The 27293-nt window shown below is 43.8% G+C and overlaps 1 protein-coding gene across 1 annotated transcript in view; it reads left to right on the plus strand.

The window, feature by feature from the left end:
* The first annotated feature begins 2556 nt into the window (after positions 1–2556).
* Positions 2557–27293, plus strand: part of VAT1L (vesicle amine transport 1 like) — a 50224-nt gene continuing 25487 nt past the window's right edge. The window contains exons 1-7 of the mRNA XM_065848483.2: positions 2557–2880; positions 9171–9300; positions 12780–12995; positions 22452–22594; positions 24406–24509; positions 25252–25307; positions 26569–26763. Coding sequence (XP_065704555.1) covers positions 2651–2880; positions 9171–9300; positions 12780–12995; positions 22452–22594; positions 24406–24509; positions 25252–25307; positions 26569–26763 — 1074 coding nt within the window. The 5' untranslated portion in view covers positions 2557–2650. The remainder of the gene's footprint in view (positions 2881–9170; positions 9301–12779; positions 12996–22451; positions 22595–24405; positions 24510–25251; positions 25308–26568; positions 26764–27293) is intronic.

Consider the following 27293-nt stretch of genomic DNA (forward strand, 5'->3'; position numbering starts at 1 on the left):
GTGTTACCTGTTGCCACATGTGCAAGCAGTGGTTCTGCTGTAAGCAAGACATTATTGCCATGAAGTGGCCATCCTTCAATCATCGTGACATGCAAACAGTATGTGGTTCAATCTCTTTGGATAAATTACTCTTAATTCAGGACCAAGGAAGAATAGAGATAGCTTTAAATCATTATGGGTCAGGTCAATTAGAAAAGTACCAAGTCATCAACATAAACCAGAACTATAGTAGCAGACAAAGAAATGCAAAACCAATGCAGTCTGAAGGTCCAGATTCACTTCTTTGGATGTTTCAGACCACTGGAGTGATGCGAGTGAGCAGCCCCACGGTCTCTCCGCTATTCTGGATGTCACTCAGTTGACATATGCTATCTGCTTTACTTTCCCTAGTCATTCTGCATTTTGCCATTCATTTGAGTTAGAACTGTAATAAGATGCCAGCTGAGTGAATCATTTGGAGTCAAATCCATGTTATTCTTTATTCGGCTGCTGCCCGCCTGGTCATGCATTCAAATGGCTGGATCTAAAGTGACAGAACTTTGTATTCCCTTTTACAGCACTGAATTAGCCAAGTGTAGGGAACAGGGGAGGGAATATTCATGGTATTGCCAGGGGAGCAAGGGAGGAAAAAGAGCTTCCTGACCTTTAAAATGGTTGGATCCCTCCACAAGCTGTTATTTAGAACACAGTGAATAGCATCTATTTAATACGTCACATAGAAAATTCTCAATGGTGTTAATGAGCTGGTTTTGAATCTTTGTCCAAAACATATCTTAAGGACAGCGTGAGAGGTCTTTGAGGCATCAGACCTCACTTCTGATAAAATGTTTGAACTTCTTGAGATAATGAGCTAGTGAAGCTTCCCTGTGGCTAGTGCTCCTTCGTAGTTCCTAACGTATCTGTTTACTGCTTCATTTATGATAGCCTTAGATGACAAATTCTCACAAATCGTCTTTAAAAAACATCTTGTCTGCAAACTTTTTAAACACTGGACAGAAAAACCCTCGAAGTGTTTCATAGTAAGTATAAAGATACACGCAAACTCTATCCATTCCTACACTATCTCACTTTGCTCATTAATGTGAATGAAAATGTTTTACCCCATTACTCATTACAGTTAAGACTTTTCCAAGTTTATTTTTGTTTGTTTGGGTTCCTTTTGCTTCCTCTAAATACAATATGCTGAATACATAAACCAAGATGAAATAAATTAACATTGTGAAATTAAGGAATATTGATGAACTCTGACTACAATAAATCCCCAGCCCAAATAGATGGTGGTGCTAATCCCTACCATGAGTCAGAAAGGTCCTGAAACTTCTCAAGATGAGCTCGGTTGCTGCAGGGGGGGTGATGGAAGAACTGTGTCCACAAATCGGTCCGCAGAACGCTCGCTGTGCACACAGCATGCTGCAAGGAATTTTGAAACTCCATAAATACATGCATAATTTTAGGCACTTAAGCAACGGATTTATACAGACTGAGGGACCACCAAACTGATGAATGCATCTAATACTGAACTCAACAGACAAAATTTAGATGCTACAAAACCACAACTCGTGATCCCCCAAAACGCACATGCAGCTGCCAGGTGAGGCTGCAGCCACCCACCCTCATTACCACAGGGTGAAGTGGTGATGCCCGAACCTCCTTAGGGCCCCCAAACCGGGCCAGTCCCAGGAAGCTGGTGTAGGCCTTAAAACACACGCTGTGCTCGCATTAAAGGATTAAGTTCCCTGCAGCAGCCAGCAACTGCCTGCAGCCTGGTGTCGATCGCCAGGAAAAGCCACGTTGTGTGAAGGCTTAAACGTGCATTACAGCGAAGTTTCAAGCCTGGGTCTCTCGCTTGCAAACGCAGGTACCAGTCGTGAGGCAAGCGCTCACCTGCATGTTCTTCCCAATGCCCAGGGGACTCCCTTGTTGGCCCCAAGAACAGCTTCAGGACAGGGAATGGGTGAGGAGTGACTTTGCACACCCAATGACCCAACATCGACCCAGACCTGGGCACGTTAAGAGGAGATTTAAGCCATGACACCGTTAAGCATGGGGCACTGCGGGGATGGGGGGCCAGTCTGGTTAGATGGCCCCTTGCCCTGCCCCGGCCTTGCACACCAAGCTCCTGGGGGACGCCGGGCTGTGCCCGGGCCTCAGATGAAATATTGAGGGAGACCTGTCGGTTTTGCCTCGCAGGGCTATGGGGGCAACCCCTGCGACGGGGAGGAGGGTGAGAGGTGAGGATGTGGCCGCTGGCTCCTACCTGCGGCTTCAGGCGCTCGGCTCCCGCTGTCGAGCCCGGGCCCACTCCGGAGGGCGAGCGGGCGGAGCGGCCACCACACAGGAGCGAGCGCGAAGCCGCCTCAAGGGCACTCCCGCCCCGCCCGGCCGCCAGGTGCGATTTTCGGCAGGGCGGCGGCCCCGGGCGCGCCCCTCACGACGCCGGCGTGCCGGCCCGGCCCTGCTCCCGCTCCCGCTCCGGCCGGCACTCACCGGGGGGGCGCCGCGGCGGGGCGGCGGATGGCGCTGCGCAGCTAGTCGGTGCATTGCGGCGGCGGGCGGACCGAGGCGCCGCCGTGCTGCTCCGCGCCGCGGCCATTCCGCACGGCGGCACCGCCTCGCACAGGAGCAGCCGGCGGGAGCCGCCGCCGCAGCCATGGCCAAGGAGGGAGCGCAGCGGGCGGAGGAGACGGAGCAGATGATCGAGAAGGAGGGCGGCAAGGAAGCCGCCGAGGGCAGCGCCGCCGGCAGCCTGCGGGCTGGGGACACGAAGGAGATGAGAGCCGTGGTGCTGTCCGCCTTCGGCGGGCTCAACAAGCTCCGCGTGTCCAAGAAAGCCATGCCGGAGCCGCAGGAGGGGGAGCTGAAGATCCGCGTCAAAGCCTGGTCCAGTATCGCCTCTCGCCCTCTCCATCCCCGGGGCGGTTGAGGGGGGGCGGGCGGGCCGGGGGTCCTGGCGATGCCGGGGCGGTGCGAGCCCCGCACGGTGCGAGCCCCGCAGCCTCCCGGGCGGCCGTTGAGCAACTTCCCTCGCTCGTGGTTCCCCTCGGTGGGGAGCGTCGCTCCGAGCGGCCGCTGCCGCTTCCTGCCCCGCGGCAGCACCTGGACCCAGCCCGGGCTGAGCTGCGGGCGCTCGGTGCCGGGCGGGCATGGGTAGAGCCGGGGGGTTGTGTGGGTCAGCAGCAGCTATGGAGGGAAAAAAATCAATGGTTTTTTCGTGGTACCATCAGGGAGAAATGGGGGGGAAAACTGGCCAACTGTGTTCAGGATTTTGTTGTTTTCTGAGAAATGTGGATGCCAGCTTGTGTGTGTTGCTCAGCACCTGTCCCTTTCCCTTCTGATGCTGGCTGTTCTTTTTCTCCTGGGAATCACTTACTTCAGTCATCATCATTTCTCTCCGGAGCGGGCACCACAGCGTAGCTGGAGCTGAGGGTAATTTACCGGTGTAAATTCCCGTGCCCAGTTGACAAGAGGCTGGTGATCTGGTAGCATCCCAAAACGAGCTTTCCTAGAAGGCCAATCTTTTTTCCCAGGCAATTGGAGCAGACTGTTCTTCCTAGATAGCTGCTTTTCACTGCACATGTTCCTTCATGAAAACACAATTATTTTGTTTTAAGTGGCAGAAGCAACTTGAGGATCTCATTACCCAACTTGATGGGTACCCAAGACCAAATTTCGCATAGGCAGGGATTTATCTTTTGCTGTCCTGTTCTGCTGTGTGAAAACATGGTACTTCCAACAGATAAATTCCAAGGTGAAGGCCAAGTTGTTGATTTTAGAATAAGGCAGTGAGCTTGTTTTGAACTCTGTATCTAGTGGATGTGTTTCAGATCTTGGAACATCTGGGTAGGTTAATGTAACTGAATGTTTCAGCCTGTTCAGACACCCGGCTTTCCATCCTGTACTTATGGGGATCATAAGGTTTGTGACTTATGTGAGTATTTCCCCACCCCAGGGTGTTGCCTGTGAAAAATGGTGATATCCGTCAATCTGAATGAAGGCTAATAAATGAAGGGCTGAGATTTTTTGCATTCTCTTTTTTTTTCTCTACTAGTTACAATGGGAAATGCAAGAAATTCCAGGCTAGGTGGATGTAAGAAAGAATGGTAGCATAGTAGTTGTGTAGTAGCTAATTTTGCTATCAAGGACGGATGTAATTCCTTGTGGTGTTTTCTGAGTGATGTTTTGCCCCCTGCTTTCATCTATTGAGTTAACAAAAGTTAACATGCAAAACTTAAAATGTTCTGAGCACATGGACCTTCAAATACCTGAGGGGTTCAAGGCACTGTCCAGTGCCTGTATGAATTCCACTTTCATCAAAGCAGAAGATTTGTGTGTATCGCAAGTAACAAGTTGCCTGCTTGGCTGTAAAACAGAAATATTTAGCTCTCCTACAACTACAGTTGCTTTCCCGGGTTGCGTTATCATTAATGAGCGGTGCGAGTTGCACACTTGCTGTTTGACATCCGTAGACCCACGTAACCGCTTCGCAGTTCCTGCCAGGTTGCACAACAGCCCGTGTGCTTGGGGAGTTCTGTCCTGCCGGAGGAGCTGTGCAGCCTCTGCTTGTCCTGCCACAGGGCTGAAATGGGCTCAGTCACCCAAGTGCGCTTCCAAACAAGGCAAAATTGATTTGCCGATCTTCTTGACCCGAGTCTGTAAATACAGGAGATTGATTGGGATGATGATGGACTTGTGGTCTCGTCTGGGGGACTGAGTGACAACAATGTCTGTTGTCTTTGCCCCGTGTAGTGTGCGTGTGGGAATGAGCGTGGGGCAAAGGTGGGCTGTGCTAGTAACACATTGTTGACAAATGATGCTTTTAGTTGAATCAGTTTTGCAGTGGACCATCTTTATAGATGATTATTTTTCTCCATCAACTCTCCTTTAAGAGGAATATGTGCATGCATGGTAAATAGTATATATCAGTAAAAAGTGCAAGTTCTCTGTGGTCTCTGCATTCACTGGGGGATGAAACCAGCTGTATCGTGTATACATGAGTTAAATGGTATGTACATATTTTGTGGTATGGTACTATAAATGGAGGAGACAGAGGATATATTGCAGTTAGCACTAAGGCAGATAATTCTTTTGAAGGTCTGGAATATCAATGGTCCAATTGAAAATGTGTCAGCTGAGATGAGTCATGTGTTGGCCTCATTCAGTGACTAAGACATGGAACAGCCATCAATGTCCAAGCTGAGTCACAGCTTCTGCATATTTCCTGAAATAATTTTTGATTGATAATGACGAAGCAGTTGAAATTGCTGTGTTTGTTTGTATTGTAATTTGCAGGCTGCAGAGCATTAGTATACATATTGTTTAAAACATTAGGAAAATAGCTAGAACAAACCAAAGCAGTATTTCAGATAGGATGTGTGAATAAGGAATGGTGTCCTGCAATTACCTCCCTTTATTTTTCTTTATTGTAATTATTTCTTCCTTATGCCGCTATACATGTGCGTCGTGAGGAGTGAGGCAGGAGTGACCCTTCTGGCTCTGTGACTGAGATAACAGCACTTTAAAAATCTGGTAACAAAGAAGAGAAATCCTAAGTATAGCAGAATAGCAGACAGCTTATCAGTTTTGCTCTTAAAGGCAGGCTGGTTCATATACTGTGGGTGTTTATGGATAAAAAGAAGCGGTTTGCTGACCAGGGGTACGAGGAAGGATTTTAAGAATGTAAAACTCAGTGGTCCTCTTCTTTTCTCTGTTGTATTTCATCAACTTCAGTAACTAATTTCAGTGGAGTCTTACAGTGAAATAAGAGAGATCAAAATCAGCACCTCTCCAAACCAACGTGTGGAGGATGGTGTGCATGGTTTGTTATTTTGCACTGGAAAGTCCTGGCCATGGGACAGAGCAAGGAGAACCACGCTGACCTTCGCTGCCCTGATGGTGAAAGAAGTCAAGACTACAGCTTTCTATGCACAGGACCTTCCAGACTTAAACAAAAACCCAAACAAAACCAAATACACACACACAAAGCCACTGCCACCAGAAACCAAACACCAAAACGCAGCAAAGCTAAACCACAAGCATAGAAAATAATATTCAAGATTCTCAGAATTGGCGACTTAGAAAGTCAGATGCAAAGATATTTCTATGATAAACTCTGCCTCCAGACATGCACAAGTAATCCAGCCTGTGTCGTTCACACCACTGTCCCTGCCCTTTCACAGAAAGATTCTTGGATCAGTGTATTGATCTTGGTCATTCATATCATTCCCTATCTTTGTGTGCATCCAGCTCTTGATTTAGGATTAAAACCACATGGCCGCAAGAAATTGTGCACCTTCTCTCACTGAATCGCTTTGCATTTACACTGCTCACTCTGCCTGTACCCTTAGAGTTCAGGAGTCGTGCTCTCCAGCTGCAAACCAGAACAGGCTTTGCTGGTTTGTACTGGCACCAGGAATAACTTGTGCTTATTCTCCAAAACCATCACTCTTCATGAGATATGTTTTCTTGTGATATTCTGTGCAGCCAAGCTTCCCTTTGTCTGCTCCAGGTCAGATCTCAGTGAACGACTTGGTAAGGTTGGGTGTCTTGGAGGCGGTTACTAAACTGGCCTTTTGTCTTTGGACCCTCCGGGTTACTCAAAGAAAAAAAAATTGCTGATTTTACGATACAACATAATTGTGCTTTCAGGCCTACTGGTGTTGATAAGGCTTGTTCCAATTTGGCAGGTAATATAAACCAATTTATTTCTGTCCCTCTTTGAAAGTGACAAAGAACAGAAGCAAACTCATGTACCAGAGTAATGGGAATGTGACAACACCAGACCCAGCGGACATTACAGATGAAGTGAATGAAGAAGAAACTCTCTAGAAAGTGGCTAGAAATTATTACAAATGTCAATCAACACTATGTTCCACCTAGTAATTAAAGTGATGAAAACATGTGACTTAGGTATTGCACACGTTTTGTAGTGTTTTTTCTCTCCTTATCACACCTGTTCTAGTATCAAGTCTTGTGAGCTCTTGTAGTAGAGATTAACTTCCCTTTTTATTTAATGTTGCTGCCTTTTGTTAAAGATGGATGACAGGGAAACAGAACGAGAACTGAGCTGGTCATATTATGTCATTAGATGCAAAGCTGCAGATACGCCCTTTCAAAAACTGACAAGTTATTTCGTATGAATGAATGCTCTAGGAAGAGCTGCAGCGGTGTAATCAAATGCCATGATCAAATAGCTGTGGTCGCTGCCACGGCCGTCTGTCTGTCTGTCTGTCTGTCTGTCAGCTGCTTGTCATGGCGTCACAGTGTGTGTCCCCACGCGGCCTCCAGCTGCCCTTCCCATGGGACAGAGTTCGATTTCCATAAAACATCACAGTGCGGAAAGATGGACTGAGATCATCACTGAAGTCAATGTACTCAGACAGTGGTTGCTGCCATATAGTTTGGGGGGTTTTTGATAGTTTGTTGTTATTGGTTTGGTTCTCTTCTTTTTTCGCCCAAATGGTGGCTGCCTGGCAGGCATTTGGTTCTTCAGAATTCCTCTTTCATTATCAACATCACAGTGGCAGCATAGAGAGAGATCTGAGCTACTGGATGAGAAGTGGCCTTTCTGAAGTGACTTCCAAGCTCCCAACTTAACTTTGCCAAACCCCTCCTAACCCTCTAGATGGTTGATGTGATGAGCTTTGTGATGAACGTGGTGGGGGTGGTTTTGCTGGGGGTCATCTGTTTGTTTTCTAATTTGGTTGTGTTTCTTTATCATTTTAAACGTTTATCCTGAGTTTCTCAAGCTAGATTGCCAAAGTCATGTTTTTAAAAAAAATAATCTGTAATCTTACTAAAGCTAAAAGCTGTGGGTTCCCATTGCCCTTAAACCCTCTGCCACAATTACAAATCATTTACATTTGGTGGGATTCCCTTCTTTTCCCCCCCGTGACCTACATCTCATGAATGCTGTCTTGTTTTGTGCTTATGCTGGGTGTCTACTCTGTCTTTCTTCTTCGTTGGGTCTGTTCAGTCTGTGTGTATCTTGATGAGATCTGACTAAAGCTCCATCTCATAAACACTTGTGCCCATCACTAATTTCATGTATCCACGCCGTTGCTGGTACCATATGTGCGGGTAGGACTGGCTGTGTGCTGAGCTCCAGAGCTGGGGGAGGTAGGGTGCAGCCGTTTTGGCCAACAAAAACTACGGGGCTGTGTTTTGGAACAAGGGGTTAATGCTGAAGCGTATTTAGTTAGGAGTTTTACAAGTTTTAACTGTGCGTATGGCATTTGAGCCAGCAATCAGTATATGCACATCCTAGATAAACACGGTGCCTCTTTTGGGTTGTGTTTTGGTTTTGTTCTTTGGTTCGTTTTGTGTTTGTTGTGGGCTTTTGTCTGTTGGGGATTTGTTTTGTTGGTTTTGTTTCGTGGGCTTTCGCGTTTGTGTGTGTGTGTTCGGTTGGTTTTTTGTGGCTGCCTAGAAAACAGTAACATTTTATTTAATAAAATTAGATACCATATAAAACACAAAGCAAAGGTGCTTCAATATTTTCTGCACAACTGCCGCTCCAGGGCAGACTGGTATTTCTTTCTAAGCAGCAACCCTTGGAGCTCCAAAAACTTAAATTTAACTTTTTCAAAACTGTACAAAAGTTATCCAGGAGGAACAGTTTTAAAACCACAGCCTGTCTGACACTGAAGAAGTTCATGTTAAAGTCTGCACACCTGCCTAGGACGAACACAAGATTCATTCCTGGAGTCACATCAGGGCTTAGAACATTTACACCAGGGATCAGGACACTTACATCAGGTTGCTGAAACATCTATAATGTGTGAGGTTTGGGCTTTTCTTAAGCAGAACTGGGTTCCCTTGCTAGCTGGTAATGCATTCATAGAAATCACGTTTCCCTGTATGAATTTTTAAGTGGCCTTGTTGAATTTCTGTGTGTCTGCGGAACAGTGCTGTAAGCCCTGGGGTTGCTGACAGCTGTGTTTGCCTGGCCCCTGTGCTCCCGGCCTGAGGCCGCACAGCAGCTGCGAACTCACGCTGTTCCACCCGTGCGGGACGGGAGCGTCTGCTGGGTCCTTCTGATGATGCTGTGGAGCTCAGCTTTTTAATGCTGCCCTGGAGTTGTCTGGCTTTCACATCACTCAGGTCAAGTTTTCCTTCTCTGCTGTGATCAATGGTAATAGTCTTGATTTTATTTTCTTTCCTCTGTTTTACAGTGGTTTGAACTTTATTGATCTGATGGTGCGACAGGGGAATATCGACAACCCTCCTAAGACACCGCTTGTTCCTGGGTTTGAATGCTCTGGAATTGTGGAAGCTCTTGGAGATAGCGTGAAAGGATTCGAGGTAATATTTCCTTTGTTTGCAGAGCAAGATTAAATACTCGCCAGTTCACTTGAGTGTGTTGTCCCTAATCCCCTCTGTTCTGCCAGCGACAGCAGCCTTCACCACCTTGTTAAGATTTGAAAGGGCAATTTTTCCTTGTTGCTTCCCAAGCATGAGAATGACCGCTTGAATTAGTTTCTAAAGCCACCACTGTCGTTTCCCTCAAATCCTTCCTGAAAAGTCCCTTGTGCCGTATGCGTGTCTTGATGGCTAAGCAGGAACTGGAAAGCATGATCAATGTGCTTTAAGAAAGCAGAAGAAATTGAGTTAACTGATGAAGTTTCTGTTCTTGGCCATGTTTGCTGTCATTGCTGCTCTGTTCCTCAAAGCCCATGCACTGCTGATACTGGTTCCAACTTTTGATCTTGAGTTAACGAGACCCCCATCTACAACAAGCACTTCTCTTGCAGCCACGTGTGTTCATGAGACATAGAGAAAACTGGGACTCTGGTTCTGGGTACGTGACTTATTCTGATCACTCAGGAAAAGGGTCCATTTCACCTAGCAGAATAGTGATAAATGACAAATAGTTAATGTATATAATAAAGCTTTCATAACTGGCTGGCATAATGTACCCTTCAGTAGCTGTTATTACATATACACAGCAGTCTGCCCTATCTCCTATTCCATTATTGATGTTAAACATCTATATTCCCTCCAATCTTGCACATTTCTCCTAAGTGGAAGTTTTTATTTCAAATTTTTTTCGCTATTTGCTGAGTCAGTCATGTCATTAAGTAATTTCCAAATTCCTATTGTATCTTGATCTTAAGAAGGCAATTACCTAAAATATTTTTAAAGGTGACATTTTTGCTCTTCCAGAAGAGCTGTGAAATTTCTCAGTTGAGAAGATAATGGCCAGTTTAGTTTGTAGTAGGGTCTCAGCGATGAGCTCTTCTTAGGCCATTTCTCCACCTTACCCTCCTGCCCCATCTCTGCCTTGAAACAAGCCGTAATCTTGGATGCTTTTTGTGACAAACAATGGCTGAACCAAAAACTTGGCTATTGGAAAAACTCTGCTGCTGTTGTTCCACTCTAGTGTCTGTGGTTTATAGTTATGGTCCGTACCAAAGAAGATTCTGTCAAGAGTGTATAGAAAGTCTGTGCTCTAGGTCACCATTCTCAGTGTAAAAGTTCTTGCTATTTCTAAAGGGCATCATGAGGCTACAGCATATGGTGCTTGGTTGAATAACATTGCACCTGACTGCACATATTAGGTCTCTTTTAAAGTTGTATCTTTGTTTTGACCGTAGAACATCTTTGTACTCTGGTGTACTCCCTGAAATTGAAACAAACCGTGATATTTTATTTTTTGCATAAAACCCGTATAGCCATGGTAGTGCTTGAGTGATCTGGAAGAAGAGTCAACACTCACCATAATGCTTTGCACAGGTATGAGCCCGCCAACAGGAGAAGATGCAGGAAGGTTCTCTTGGTTTCTTTTTGGATTTCTTTGCAGAATTAGGAGCTTGTCATTGCCTTGACGTATGCTGTGACCCCTGTCCATGGCGATGGCAGGAATGGCAAAGATTGCACCCTGCATCTTCTGACCTTATTTCCCTTTGTAGATGTCTTTCAGTTCAAGTCACGTGGAAGTTGTGGGGATTTCATGCTATGGAAAAATGTGACTTATTGGTCCTTAGTCTGCACTACCTGAGATATTGCCAGCCATTTATTGTCTTCATTTGCTGTAGTTGTTATTGTATGACAAATGGTGGCATTGAATGGCAGTCCATTTCGACAGAGATGTGTATGAACATATTTTACATTGAAAGAAAGCCTTTCTTTTTTAATGGAATAATGGTGTAAATGACTATTCCTTATCCCATTAAAATAAAAAGCTGATTCCTACCAAACTCAGATGTATCAGGCCTGATCTCTCTGGTTGTGGGGAAGGTTCTCAGGAGCTAAGGCCTAATCTGACATGATGACGAGAATCTGTACCGTGTAGTAAAATTGGTAATCGTTTATGTGTGTTTGCAAGGATATAGGACATAATAACAGCTTCACTAACTAATCCTAGCAGCATTTAGATTTTAGACTCGACCAGCAAAAGGGAACCACAGAGTGGTTACCAGTGATCCGTTGTTAATTTGAATGTGTGTTTCAAAAGGAGGAGGCATTTCAGTGAAATTGGAATGACAGTTCTATTTCAGCATCCTCATTCTGAAAGAGACAAACTCTTCAGAACTGTCAGTAGCACCTCAGCATTTAGCAAACCCACAATATCACAGAGCTAAATCGATGAAAGTACTTGGGAGACCAAAATGTGCTTGTGCTATAAACATTCGCCTGAAGGTACAAGTGTTGTGCTTTATTCCATTGCTGTGGAATGTAGCTTAAATAGTCCAAGAGCAACCCATAGTATTTCTAAAATGTTAGTGGGTATTTGTAGCATGTAAGATAGAGAATATCAGGCAGATAACCAAAGATATTTGGGGGGAGAACTTCTTTTAGTTTTACTTAAAACATGCAGTCCTGAAGTTTCATGCTATTCCTGCCTTACCACACTGCGGCTCCCGTTCCCGTGTTATTATTCTTGCCCACCTGTGGGGAGTCACTGTCTCCAAATATATGAATATGATGTGCCTGGACCTCCAAAAGGTTCCTATGAGCAACCCCCTGTATGCAATATTAACATGAAATCTTCGTATCTCCATAGTGAAATACCCTTTCACTGCTATAAATTTTCCAAAGAAATCTAGTAGAGAAATGTTGCATTCAAAAGGAATATTTCATTGCTCCTCTAAATCCTATCAAAATCGCTTTGTAGGCTTAGTAGTGCCTCTGGATCCAGAGGTATATTTTTGATGTTTAAAGGCGGCTTATTTGAAGTTGCAGGATCAGATTCTGCTCTGACACATGGCTGTAGAAATGGCAATCGTGGAAATGTATTGGGAGAATCGGTTATTAAGATAATAAAACTGCGGAGAATGGATACAGATGGTGTTATCTTCTAAATGATTGTTTCCTGAACCATTTCATGTGCTCAGTCTGGCAGGGTACAAGGCCTCCCTTTCTCAGTGCACAGAGAAGAAGAGGAGCTCTAAATTAGTGTGAAGACTGAGAAAGCAAAATGAAAGTTATCATAGGTGTACAGCCCCGGTTGTTATTTGGGAGCTCTACTAGCAGAAGATGATCTGTGTTAGCGATGATGGAGACTGCTCCATCGGGGAAGCAGTATAGCAAGAAAGAGGACATGGCTTTAACTTCAGATATTTTTGTTCTATTGAACTTTCACTCTTTTTAATTGTGTTTATCTGAAAAGCCCAAAGCTAAGGAGGTTAACTGCTATTTTGCCAAAGATGCAGAACATCATTATCATCACAACAGGTCACTGACCCTCAGCCTGAATGGGAGAGTTGCACATCTTACAAGTTGCTCTCTACAGATCCAGTTGCAGCCAATATCCTCAACGTTGCTTTCTTCCTTGTTTGTAGATTGGAGACAGAGTCATGGCTTTTGTAAACTACAATGCATGGGCTGAAGTAGTATGTACCCCAGTAGAATTTGTCTACAAGATCCCAGATGACATGAGTTTCTCGGAGGCTGCTGCGTTTCCCATGAACTTTGTAACTGCCTACATGATGCTGTTTGAAGTTGCCAACCTAAGGGAAGGCATGTCCGTGCTGGTTCACTCGGCAGGAGGCGGGGTGGTAAGTGTTCTTACTTTTCTGTCACCAAGTAGCTGAAGCAGTCTGCATCTTTATTTCTGAAATGATCCACACTCTGCGGTTTGGTTTGATATCAGACTCCTCTATGCGAGGGATCGCGGCGGGAGGAGCTGCATCTGTTTTCCCATAAGAACACTGATTTGAATGGCTGGCAGGAGCTTTTGGTGAAATAAAGATGTTCTGACTATAAACTCTACCCAAAACCTCCTAGTGGGTTGTCAGAGATCAAGGAGCAGGTGCCATCCTGAACATTGCATCCCCCAACTCATGCACATTGTACTACTTCTGTGTGAAAGACTGTAATGAAAGGAATAAATAAATGAACCTTCCCCCCTCTTCCAGCTTTGTTCTAGAGGGGTTGAAAGCAATGGCAATGGTCATGCCAGTGCCAGGGAAGATGTGCAAACGCAGAATTTGAGTCAGTGGTGGCTGCTGCCTGTCACAGGTTGGATCCTTAGTGAGAAGGCATTGTGTTGCATGGGAAAGCAAGAGTGGAATAAATTGGGTGGAATACCAGGTCATACAGTGACATAATAAGTCAGTGTTTTGTGTTGCCAATTGCTGGAGCAAAATCTCTTTCCCTTCCAAAATATTTAAGCTTGTGCGAAATATGAAGATACTGATAGGGGAGTCTGTTTCTATTTGAAATGATGCAGTCCTTTTCCATAAGACGGATTTTGTGACCTGGGAACATCAGCAGATCCCAGCCTTTCAAGCCTCTTCCCTACTCCTGTTATGCTTTATTTATGCTAAACTAACAATCTGTAGTCTGCTGGGGTCTGGTGGGCAGTCCCAAACACCTTATCCCTAATTCTATGCCCTTAGACCCTCTTTCAGGTTCTAATACAAAAGGCTGCAATCAAAGGAATAAATTCATGAGTTCCCTGTACAAAGTATTTTTAGTGAACGATAATCCTACTTGCAATAAATGGTCCTCTTCTGCAAATGAATGGAATTTATAATCGCATTATACTTTGGCACACTACAACCTACAGCGTTATGGCCGACTTTGTTATTCTTTAATATTAAATCTTCCGTGTGGAATTTAGGACTGTTAAAGCAACACAAGGCCACACATTCATGGGGACTGTACATTCTATGGGAATCAAAGGCTCAGCTTTAGCTGTAAGGCCATTTGCACAGCTGACACTAGAGAGAATTAGCAAAACACCCAAAACTAATCTTTGTGCATCTGCAGGTGCCCAGAGAAAATTAACTCCTTGTCCTTATTAAGATAAACTGTCCTTGCTACATTTCTTTATTTCTTTCTCTCTTTTTCTAACCTCTCTCGCCTCTATTATTTCTCTCTTCTCTTCCTGAAGCACTGTTAATGGTCTACCAACTCTCACACAGTCTCACATAGTCCATCACCTGCTAAGTAGTTAAATAAAACAGGGTTTCCAAGGGAAAGAGCGGGGCTGCAGGAAGAGCGGCCGAGTTGGCCAGTGGCTGATGTCGGTCCGTGTGTGACCCAGGGGACTGCACGTAAGAGGGAGCTGGGGCTGGTGGCCCGCAAGACGGTGCTGGTGGCTGTGTCACCAGGGCAGACGCCTCGTGCAGCCTGTTGTTCCTCTAAGGGAAGAGCATGTATAACCAGAACTGCAAGAGAAAGGCTTTTCCCATTCCTTGGTAGGTCTTGCAGGTAAAATATCACTCTGGAGATGCACGGAATTTTTTCCTTTCTACCGACCAGACGTAAAGGTTTCAGAGAGGTCTGTGTTACTTTTTAAACCTCTCTAATAATCTGTCTGTTAATCCTTTGAAAAATTTAACAGCCTCAGTCAAACAAATCACTCACAAATTTCTTAGTTAACATAACAGAAAACTGGCACTGAAAAAGCTATGGGAAGAAGTATTTGTGTGCTGTCACTTTAATAGATAGAAGGCCCATTCCCACTTCCAGCAAGTAGAAAACCTATCCAGTTTGTTTCGAAATGTCATAGAAATTCTGAAATACTTCAGTGAGACAATAGGCTCCCTGTGGGACTAGAAGTTTGTCATTGTTCCTTTCTCATTATGCAAGATCATTACTTTAGCTGCTTCAGGCAGTTTATGAAAAAGAACTTGTTGCTTCAGAGGTGCTTGTGAGGTTCTTTGTTCTGGCTCCCCAGTCCCCTTTAATAGGATCCTGCAGCTTTTGCAACAAACTGAGTCAGTGGAAATTCTCTAGGACCATTACTTATGTATTGCCTCCATTTATGTGGTCTTATTTTGGTTTACAGGTATTTTTGGTAGTGAGGTAACTATAGCAATTGTCTTCCCATCTGTGCCTGTGGAATCCTTTAATGTCTGGCAGGATGCTTTAGATAAGTCAGATTCCTTATATCCAGAAGTTGCAGGAGGCATCAGAAACTGATGTGGAGAAAAAGGAAATGTACCAAGATGATATATCTCCAAAAACATCTCACATACCTGTCTCTCAGTGACAGAGACTTGAATCCTGTTCCATGCACCGAATGCGTACCCTCCCTGCTGCCCATCAGCTGAATGGTCAGGGCATCGTGCGATCTTCTGTGTTCACGGTCGGGAAGCTGTGGGGCAGCACCTTGGCTCCCTGAACCAAGAGGGGAGAGGTGGACACTCAGACTCAGCTCTGACGCCGTCGGTACATCAGAGCATCCCTCTGGAGAGCAGGACCTGCTGCAGCGCGTAGAAAGGGGGCTTGAAAGAAGAGATTGTGTTTGCTTTTGCTTCCTACGGCCAGATCGTTGATGGGGATTGTTTGGAAAAGGGGCTGCTTTGGAGGTTGCTTTGGTTGTCCTGGCTCTTTGTTTTCCCTCTTGAGCAGGGGCGGTTAGGAGAGCCTGACCGTCACTTCTCAACCTGGGCAGGGGAGCAGGCTGGACAAATTTTAGGGGCCTTCTGAGTAGGATGATACAGGCTTAGAGTTGCCATTGCAGGGTTCAGTCAGGCTTTGGTGAGAATTGAGAGCTTGCAATGCATTCTGTTGTCATTTCTGAAGCTGCTGCCGGCCAAGATCCAGCAAGGGTTGTCATGGGCTCTGTCAGGCCTCTGCTTGGCCGGATGCTTAACACTGCTGCTTAAACCGCTGTATTGAAGAGCAGGGCAGTTTGATAATTAACAAAAGATATGTATAATGCAAATGGAGTTCAAATGCTTAAGTGCCCTTCTGAACAGATTGCTAAAATAAGGAGAAAGACAGCTGACACTGAACTTCAGAGACGTCCCGAAATTAATCCTCAGAAATAAAGAGTTTGCAAGAACGTATGACATACTGTAGGACATATATTGGCCCATCTTAGCTCTAAAGTGCTGTAATTAATATTTGAAATGACTGTAAGACAATGGTGGAGTAGCTCCCTTCACAAATACACTCCCACGTCTTTTTTCAAGTGAAGCGAAGTGGAGACTGAAGTAAACGTGCTGAGAAAAGGGAGCAGTAGCGGGCACCCCGCCGGGACCGGGCTGCTGGACCGAGCCGTTGGTTCTTCCAAATGAAGCCTGTGGAAGGCAGTGCACTCAGTGCAAGTCACAGCACAGGCTTGTATGGCATTATAGACTTGCTCTTAAAGTTGTTGATGTAAACTTGTAAACTGTACCCTGGATTAGCTGAGTTAGTATCAATACAGGACTGTTGTATTTAAACAGACAAACAAATCCAACACCAGAAAAACAAGGCAAAAAAACCTTAGGCTCCTCCAACTTTAATAAATCCAGACTCTACTCCTATGGTATCTACCTGGAAAATCAATTCTCTCAGGAATTTAGATCTGCGAGACAGCCATTTTGCCCATTTGCTTTTTTGTTTGCTTTTTCTGTACTTCCTATTCTGAACATTTAGAGCACAAAACTTCCCCAAGATTGTGTAAACACTTCAGTTTCGCCACTTAACCCTTCAGATGCAAGGCAGATTAGCCAGTTCTTTAGTATTTTGATCTTACAGAGGCTAAAATGAAGCTGCCGTTCATGCAGAAGCATCGATTGCCGTCCCTCTCAGGCTCAGCACAGGAAATACGAGCAGAGTAAGTTACAGGTCCAGCTCTCACGTTTGGATTTGAAGGATAAATCTGAGGCAGCAGCTTTAGGTCATCCTGGCAGGAACCTTCGTTCTTTATTGTGTCTCCCCTGCATAAATTGCAAATATTTGAGGATGCGTTCCAAACTGAATCACTGAAGTGGTGATATTTTATCTGACAAAGAGCTGGCACTCCCAGGTAGATTTAGTGACCTGCTAGCACAGGCAGCATGTAAGAACACTTTCCAGAGAAATATAACGTTTCTTCTTAAAAAAACAGCTGTGTGTTTACCCCTTCAAATTCTATCTGCTCTGACTTGCTTGTTGAGAAACTTTTCTCAATTTCCCGACTTTTATTTGTGGCCAATTAACGTATCCTTTTTCTTCTGCTGTTGGTGTTCATTAATTAAAATTAGCTATGCTTTCCTCTTGGGGCACCTCTTTCAGATCTCTGTGGTAGGATGTATTTGTGTGTATGGCTAGAACGAGCTCAGAATCAAGCTTGTCCTTGGCCTGCATTTTTCAGACTGAAAGCAGGTTTGATTCTTCATAACCCTTTTCTGTAAGGTCAGATACCTGTTTCCTTGGTCACCCATTTGCTGGGCTCCGAGCTGGCTGGCAGCAAAGCAGCAGTAAGCTGGTATGAAAGCCAGAGCCTTTTAAAGTAGGTCTCACAGCATTCCTGGTCCTTTTAAGCATTGTATGGGTAGACTGAATTTAGGTCTGTCTGCACCTCGCAGGTGGGAGCACATTAAATAGCACTCTTGTGTGTGAGTCAGTCCTTCTTGAATGTGAGTAATTAGAATTTACTCCACTCTTGTGATGGTTCTGGCCGGCACACTGTACAACGTCATTTATACTTCCCACTTTGTTGAAATCTTTACCCGATACCTCCCAGGACTGCACTTGCTATTTTCCTATTAGCAGTTCATAGCCATTCTGCTTTTGATGAAGTGCTTTCCTCTTATTTCATCTCCAGCAGCCAAGGAAGGGAATAAAATCAGCTAGCACAGAGCTCTGTGTAACCAAGTCTATGCTGCCATAAGTACCCAGGCACCTCGCATCAATCCAGGCGGTCCCTGCGCTGTGCCCCGGGCGCTCTGGGGCGCTGGCCGTGCCCCCGCAGCAGCCCAGGAGGGTCCCAGCGCCATCCCGGGGTCTGTTTGCAGACACTGCCTTGGAGCATCATCTGTTAATCAAACGCAAAAGCCTGACGAATCATACATGAAAAGCAGTTTCCCTGCCCCAAGCAGACTCTGAAGGTCTCTTTGCACTCCCCGGGGAATGTGTCCTTTCCCTGGATCCCCTGCTAAGTCACAGCACGGACAGGCAGCGCTTAACTCTTCCTTGGCTGTGCTGCCCTTTCAGGTAGAGCTGATATCCTCTGGGGAATACAGCCAGAATCTCAGCTCTGTCTTGTAGTTCCACTAAACTGGAGGGGATTTATACCGGGTGAAGATTCAGCCCTGAGGTTTGGATGCACCTCAGCTGCACGGTTGTGCAAGAGGGTAGGAAAAAACACACCCCACTAACTGTTGCAGAAAATAAGAGACTTTGAGGGTGCAAGAGATTGTTATCTCATGGTGACTCTTTTTTCCCCTCTCTGTCTACTCCGAAACTTATTTGTGGTGCACTGAATGCAGCCGATGCTGCCTTACGCTTGTTCAAGAATCACATTTCAGTTTGACCACTCTGCAATGTCCATCTTAGCGTTCGATTTCCCATTTCCTCTGCTGTAACTGGAAAAATGACACCTTCAGGAGATGGAGTGCTGTGTGTTGTGGGCTTCTAACGCCAGAGCAAAGTTTTCCTTGATGCCAGATGAGTCCATGTCTTCTCTCGCGGTTTTCTGGCTATGTTTGTGTGCTGCTTACCGCCTTCAGATGCGGTTGTGTGGCATCAAGGCATTTTGGAAATGTGCATTCTCCTCACGTCCAGCTCCAGACAGGCTGCTGGTGCAAGACTGAGCGGGGATGATTTTATTTTAAACGCTGCAGCACCGCTGGGCCGCACAAATACATCATAGAAATGATAATTCTTGTACTGATGCTATTGGTTCTAATAGATGTAGTTTTGCAAGGTGCTGTCCTTTAGATGGTTCATTCTCTCCTGCTGTAATGATGGGTTCAGTTTACATAAGAGCAAAAAAGAGGATTTCTTGAAAGGATGCCAATGTATTAATAGAAGTGCTGTAACTCAGTGCATGGCTCGCCCGGCACACTGGGGTCTGGCTTGACCCTTAAGGAAATCCACTGACTTACACCCCTTATTTATATTTCATCCAGTGAAATCGATAACCATTAATAAGCTCATTCAATTAGTAAATTTTCTTCTATTTATGCTTTCTATATTGGCTTTTAAACCTCAAGTTTTTTGTTTGGTTGGTTGTTTTAACTTTAAAGTTGTTTAAATGCACATAACCGTCTACTTCACCGTTTCTTCCTAAAAATCTACTTTTCTGGGGGGTTTTTATGTGATTGTCTTGATATTAGAAGTTTCCAATCCTGCAGGTGGAAAGGAAAGGAAAAGAAAGGGAAGGGAATATTAGTCTTCCTAATGGATCTAAAACTACTATAAGCCTATCCATTTATAATAAATTCTGTAATAATCATATGTGTAGGTGAGGTTCAACACAGGTTTTATAAATTGACAGGATACCTTGAAAAAGAATGCATCAAACTTGGAAGTTAAAGAGACATAAGACTCCTGGGCCAAATCCAGCATTAGGAGATGTTTCATTTTCACAAAATGCCTTAATCCAATTTACTAATTGCTTTGAGGACTCAGCATGTGGAGTTCTGCATGATAAGTAGTATATAAAAATATATATATTTCAAAGGAGATTAATTTCATTTAAAGAGCATATTTTGTAACTCTGTCTATCCCTTCAATGAAGCAATTTATCAGTTTTTTCAAACACTGCTAAAGCCTCTTAAAGGTAAAATTAGTTGTCCAAATGAGTTATTTTTTACCACTTATTACTTTTCCCAGGTTCGGAGCTCTGGGGCCTCACATTGTTGTGATTAAAATGTACAGCCCTCTAAACACTCGCTGTTAATCCAGAGGTAGCTGGGTGACTCCAGGGATTAGAGAACAGACTTAAGAGTGACTTGCACAGCCACAGTGCTGGTTTGCAGCTTATTTGAATTCCACAGAAATTAGTGAAATGGTTGAGTTCATAGGTTGAGTTCAGTTCTCCCATTTTGGTGGGAAGAGCCTAAAAGGTCCCCTCTCAGCCTTTATTGCAAGATTTCTGAAATACAAATGCTGAGAATGTTTTGCACAAAAATAAGTGAAAGTCAACATCAAATAGATCTTCAGAAAGCCATAGGAGAATGTTTTGTGGAGTCGCCTCAAAATACTTCAGTGATGTTGTTCATCCAGTTTTAAAAGTCCTGGTCATATGAGTCAGTGTTAGGCTTTAAATATCTCCAGAAAGCTGGAAAGTATTGTGATCTGGGGTTTTAGATAAGCTTATCTCTATAGGGGCAGGGAGGGGGGTACTAACGAGTTTGAGTCAGGAAGAAAATAGGTTATGCACATCCTGGGTTTTTTTGTGCGTTTCTCCTATTCATCTGACTGTCACTTTGCTAAATGTTAATCGTCTTCTGCAGGATAAGAATCAGCATGTTTTCAGCTCCTAATATTTGACCTTTTAAACATTCAGTGTTTTTGATTCAGGATATACTCATTATCTCTCGTCTTCTCAAGTTAGATTGAAAATGCAGAAAACTAATTAGAGAATAGATCAATAATGTCAGAGTTTCACTCAACTAGCATACATTATAATATACTGAGTTACCCAAACCACTATGGGTGGTGGTTTTCTGGGAGACACAGGAGGTGAGGAAAGAGAATTGCTAGTGAAAATGACTAATAAAAGGAGAGAGAGTTTTATGTTACAGCCCAGGCTGTAACCTGGGCTTCAGAATGAGATGGTAAGTAACAGAGAAATGCAGTATGAGAAGAGACATTGCATCTCGTGAGGTGAGGCCCTCAGGAATGGATTTTCCTGTGATTTCTGAGAGATTAGGGATTCCAACCCAGGAAGATGGTGGATGATTTTAAAGAGAAAAGGTCAGTTATGTTTGGTATTGGATTATCATGCTACAAATCACCGTTCCTATCTGGGTCCTGCTCTATGTGTGTCTGAGCTGTTGGACAGGTGGTTCAATTTGCTGTGCTGTTCCTTTCCTTATCTGTAAAGAACGAGAGTGAATCCCTTCTCCTGCTCCTCCGTGTCTGTTGGTACCTGTTCAAAGGGTCACAGAATCTGTGCCTTGCTGTGGAGCTGTTTACTGATGGACCTCATAGGGAACCCATCTGGAACTCCTGGATACCTTCATATGGAAATCACAATATTGTCCTCTTGCCTTGTTCAGCTCAGAGGATTGTCACTAGCGATTATATCCCGCGTTATGCCTGAGGATGCCAAGACCCCCAGGCTATGCAGGGTCATCTCATTATTCTACTGTAAATAAAACCTGAGCACTGATTACTGGTACTTACGTAATAATAATCAGCATTTCTGGTTGGAATGAACAGAAATGTGTTCATCCATGGATGATTTTACTGGTCATGCGTACAGTTTACTAACAATGTGTTTTGGCTGCAGATGTAAGTAAGAATCAGCTGAATTCCATCACTTGTTATTTTTAGAATGGCAGTGCCATTTCTTGCTTCTGGGCATATCCGTGTAACTGTGCCAGCTCCGGTGGAATGATGGGGTTGCAACAGGAGGCAGAATTTGGGTACCAGAAGTCTGTCTTCTGTTTGTTAGTGTGTTAAGAGTAAAACAAAACCCAGGGCTGTAAAAGGGTGGCCTGTTAGTGTCACTCATAGCTGTTCCTGCATTTTGAATAATCAGTAATAATTATTAATAAGAGGTAAACCAGATTTGCGTTACTAAGCAGCATTTGTTACACCAGCTTGCAGCTGTCAGAAAAGATGATTGCTTAGTGATGCGGTGTAACGGCACGCTGCATTGGGACCGAATACACCAGGCCCTTCTGTGTTCGTGCTGCAAGAACCTGAACAATAAAGCGGTATCTGAGTACCAGAGGAGCTGGGTAGTTTGGCATTGTGAGCCAGCATCCTGCGGGGTGCGGGTGCTGCGGGGCCTCCTCCAGGAGAACGAGAAATGCTTCTCATGTGCTCTTTGAATAATCGGGTTTGGTGGTCCTTGTAAATTAATGCCATTTCCATTAAATTATATTGCAAAAACAACTCTTTTCCAGTACAATTCTTGATAGATTAAATTAATATTATCCCTACAGTTGCTTTGTCTTCAGCATATACTTTTGATTCGGGTGTATTTTTTTCTTGTGGCTGAACTGCATTGCGCTGTCAAGAAATGAGTTTGGGAAGTCCTCGTACATGCTTGGTCTTGGATTTTGCTCTCTCATGAGTGAACTGGAAGTTGTGAAGTCTGTCGGTGAACTAACACATCAATGTGTTTGCAGGGTCAAGCTGTCGCTCAGCTCTGTTCAACTATTCCCAATGTCACTGTTTTTGGAACAGCTTCTTCCTTCAAACATGAGGCAATCAAAGACTCAGTAACTCACCTGTTTGACAGAAATGCAGACTATGTTCAAGAAGTGAAAAGGTAATATTTTCTTTTCCCGAGTAAGGGTTGTATAGTATCTGGCAAAATACTATGAAAGACACCAGGCTGATCGTATTTATGGGAAGAGATTGCATATTTGAGTTTGGGAACTGTAGTTTATTCCAGATATTCCATCTGCCCACTACAAGGGACAGGACAACAAGCATCTTCCTATTTCTTCATAAACAATATGAGTTTTGTTAGCCCATGTTCGTACTTGGACATCTATTACAAGCAAAGTATGTTAAGTGAAAAAGAATAAAGGATGTGCTTTGCTATTATCTGCATATGTGGTAGCTCACTGTAACGCACTAAGACACTTTCAGTAAGTTATCCAGGTTTTGGAGTTCTCTGGTGTTTTTCCATCTGCCCGGGTTTTTATCTGCTGCCAGGGATTGATATCGGAGCACGTGATGTCTGTTTTAACTCCAGAACCTTAGATTTAGTTTGTTTGCATTCAGATTAGAATCATCCTGTTGCCTTTTGAAGTCCTCCTGTGTGTTTCTATTTACATGCTTTCAAATACTTTGTTTTCCAGTTTGTCTGACTGTTTTTAGATATAGATGTTGATGCAGGTGCCGAAATTTTAGAATTGATAAAAAAAAATCAGGAAAAACTGTCTTTTTGATTTCACTTGTCAGACAGATGAGAATAATGCTTTCCCTTCATCTTGTATCTGTCAAAATACCAGGTGACGTAGCTGAGTATAAACCAAGAACACCCTGAAAGCAGCACCCCAGGGTAGTACAGTGGACGGGCTTCCTGTCAAACTTCCACACTCCTCAGGGTGACACGCCAGGTCCTGGAAGGTCTCTTGGTCCAAGGTCTCCAGCCCTCTGAAAGGGCCTTCTGGGCATCGCAGACCATTGAGCAGTTAGCAGAGCAGGCTGGTGCTGGAGGAGAAAGCAGCGTGTCCTGCTGCTCTTTCGGAGCACTCCAAGGGCTTAAGAGAACCCTTGAAATGATCCATCACAAATAAAGTTTTATATCAAAGCAAAATTGTTCCAGATGGGAAGTTTTACCAAACAAGAGAGCACTTGTCCAGCAGGTGACAGCCCTGCCGTTTTCTTACCGCTCAGAAGAATTGCAGCACGTTTCTCCTGCCCTTTGATAGACTTTAGCGGGGGGAACTATACACACCTAAGCCTGGTGTTGCCCCTGGAAAACTGCCGTAGTGAGAGAAGGCTGAATTGTAGCAATCCTCACTTTGCAAACGTTGTTTTGGCAAGAAAGAACACTTGAAAACTTTAATCCGAGTTCAGCGCCAACCTTAATCCTGACTCTTGGCAGGGGTGGCGGATCTGACCCAAGTGGTATGTGCAGATAGAACAGAAATTGGGGTTTAAAAAAAGGACTAAAGCTCCTTTGACTTCTAAGGGGTTTATGATTGCACATAGTGTTGGCTGCTTCTGCTGTTCATCGGGGCAGTTCTCCTGGGGCAGTTCCCTGACAGCAGCCCTAGCGACTGAAGCCACAAGGAGGCTGCTTATGAAGGGGTGGAATTCTGCTCTGCTAAGTCTGTTAAAATCCCTTTTGGTGATCCTGCATTTTCACCTGCTTTTTCACCTCTCCATAGACCAATGAGGCAGAGGACCAGTGGGTACAAAGATAAAATGTAGATGCAATGAGCTAGTTTGTGCTCCTTTCCTGGTGTAGAGGTGTGTGGTGTTAGCACAACTGATAGTCCTGGTTGCAAGTTAGAACTGGCACCCTGTAGACGTTAGGGTGATGTTACCGATCAGCCCGTGTCACACTGGCCGACCAGTCCTCTGCATCCTATTGTACAATGACATTTCTTTCTTGCTGTTTAGAATCTCGACAGATGGGGTAGATATTGTTTTGGACTGTCTGTGTGGAGAAAATACTGGGAAGGGCCTCAGTCTTCTCAAACCACTTGGGACTTACATTTTATATGGTAAGTGGAAAAAGCCAGGTACATATTTCAAAACTAAAGCTTTTCAAAGCTTAAAATCCGCTGTGCCGCTTCTTTGGGAAACAGAGGCCGCCATGTTATACTTCTTCAAGTTGGCCATTTCCAATCAAGGATTTTACTGAAGCCGCACATGAACTAAGTTACTGAGAAACAATAGGTAATACAAAGGCAATTTTAAAAATTAAAAAAATAAAAATAAAAATTCAGACGTGAAACTGAACTTACGTTCCAGATCGTTAAACATTACTGGGTGACACAGGAGAAGTGTAGGAGAAAGTGTGGGTCTCTCATTCTACACCATGGGAATCCCAGCGTGGCCAAGGAAACTGTGATCTAGTTCTACAGATGCAGTGAAAGGACACCTGTGTGCTAATCGCTGCTAAATAACAGTGTCAGAGACAAATGGCATTGTACTGCGGAGCAGGAGAGCGCTATACAAGAGTGTTGGTGTCAGGGTGCCTAGTAGCACTTAACCCGTTACTGGTTTTGGAAGATTTGGCAGGTTTCTGTTGTCATCTCACAATATGTTTGATCTTGTAGGTATCTGTCACCGTGGCCTCTTTGTTATTTATTCCCGGAGTATAAGGATGTCTACCAATCCCTTTTAAACCTGGGGAGAATCTTTCTTTCTTAAATATGAATAATGGAAATGATTGTGTGTGTAATAAATGGTCTGCTTGTCAGCATGTAATAAGTTGCATGTGAATGTCCTCATCTTTTACAGGTTCATCTAACATGGTTACTGGGGAGACAAAAAGCTTCTTCAGTTTTGCAAAATCAGTAAGTGTCCCAGTGCTGCGCTTCTGCTCTTCCCTCTAACCTCAGCCTTTTCTGTAGCATTTTCATCTTCATACTCACTCATCTCTACTAAGTTGTTACTTCTGATGTTCTAAAGAGAGCTTTTCTCTGCCTGCAGTGTGGTCTGAGGTTTTCTTCTGGTACGACAGCTGGATCTATGTGCAGTGCACATTTGGATTGTTTGCTATCAGACGTATATCTCCTAGCCAAGTTTGAAGTTTGATTGCATTACTTATTTACTTATGGCAGAATATCGCATCCATAGATATGGATAACTGTACCCTGTAGGTCCCTCATATCTGTCAGGACAGTGCAATGAATTAAAGGAGATATTAAAGGGATATATCTTTTCAGATGGTGCTTGCGTCCAGTTATCTTCAGCTTTTTGGAAGTTCCATATGGAAACACATTTTTCACTTCTCCATGTTCATGTCAAGTAACATCAGAGATGATGATGATGACTTTGTTTCCTAATTGATGATGGTTGTAGCAACACAATCGTTGCTATTGTTGTGCATTTGTGAACTCAAACAACATAATCTTTACTATGCATCTTTTTTACTGTTTGTATTAACATATCCAGATGGGTGTAATTTGCAGGCTAGGTTGGCCCAACAAAATCAGTTTCAACTGAAGTGTTTTTCAGATAGTACTGGTATTTATTGACTGCATAAATACTAAATTGCATCAATTTTTAAACTAAAAGTATAACCAATTTCTTGATGTAATTATACTGTAAAATTAACTCATAAAAATTGTATGAAAATTTTAATTAAAAATTGACCCATTCAAATAAAATTTCCGAGGAAGTGGGATCTCGGTCTCAAGGATGCTCTTGGGCTAAATGAGATAAAATAATTTCATTAGACATTATGAGGCTTGTTCAAATATCACAAACAATAATGGTTGAAAAGTAAATGGAAGCTGCTGAGCAGGGTGGAGTTTCCTTGGTTTTGAGCAGCAGGGAGAAGAAGGGAGGTCCAAGTTCTTCACTTCTAGAGCCACATCCAAAACCCAGATCTGTTGCTGTTCTAACACCCAAATCTCATGCAACACAGGGTTGTGTTTTCTGTCCCCACGTCGGTCAGCTCTATACCTTTTGTCTTTTTCCTGAATACAGTCCCTAGTGCTCCAGCTCTGCCAGACGAGTCGTGTGTCACATCTACCCCAACAGTCTCCTTGTCAACTTTCTGTTCATTTCTTGGAAAATGCTTCTCTAACCCTGTTGTTTGTTGCTTTCCAGTGGTGGCAGGTTGAGAAAGTAAATCCTATCAAGCTGTACGAGGAGAACAAAGTCATTGCTGGATTTTCCCTGTTGAATCTACTTTTTAAACAGAATCGAGGTGGCCTGATCAAGGGTGTGATGGACAAACTCCTAAATCTCTATACCAATAAGAAGATCAAGCCTGTGGTTGATTCATTATGGGCTTTGGAAGAGGTAGGAGCAAAATCTCTTTCCCCATTTCTGAAATATATGGAGTGTTAGATGTAAGATTAGATTTAAATATGTTTTATGGTTATTAATGTAATCTCCTTTTTGGTTTGTGCACAAGTCATCTCCAAAGCCCTTGCTATTCAAAAAGTCCATGATCCAGAGTTATCCACACGTTTCTCTAATGTTTCTGAAGTTTAGAATGCTCTGTGCAAAGTTCTTGAAAATACTACTAATAATTGTGGCTTTTCAATCTTAGACAATTGTTTCTGTTTCCTAAATGCATGAAACATGTGACTGACAAGTGTAGCCTGAAACACAGACATTATAATTGAAAACAACTTAAAACCTATTCTGAGGAAAGGTCTAATATGTAAGCTTTAGTTTCAGTGTTATATTTGTGCTGGCAGACCTTGGAAGCTTGGAGGTTTTCAGGAAGTTACTGAAAATATATTGCAGGCAGTCAAATCAGAAATCACTTTTAAAGCAAGTTACATTTGTGGAGTATGGGGGTTTTGGCTCTTTTTTCCTTCTAA

This window comes from Patagioenas fasciata, chromosome 13 (assembly GCF_037038585.1).
Source record: "Patagioenas fasciata isolate bPatFas1 chromosome 13, bPatFas1.hap1, whole genome shotgun sequence".
NCBI lineage: Eukaryota > Metazoa > Chordata > Aves > Columbiformes > Columbidae > Patagioenas > Patagioenas fasciata.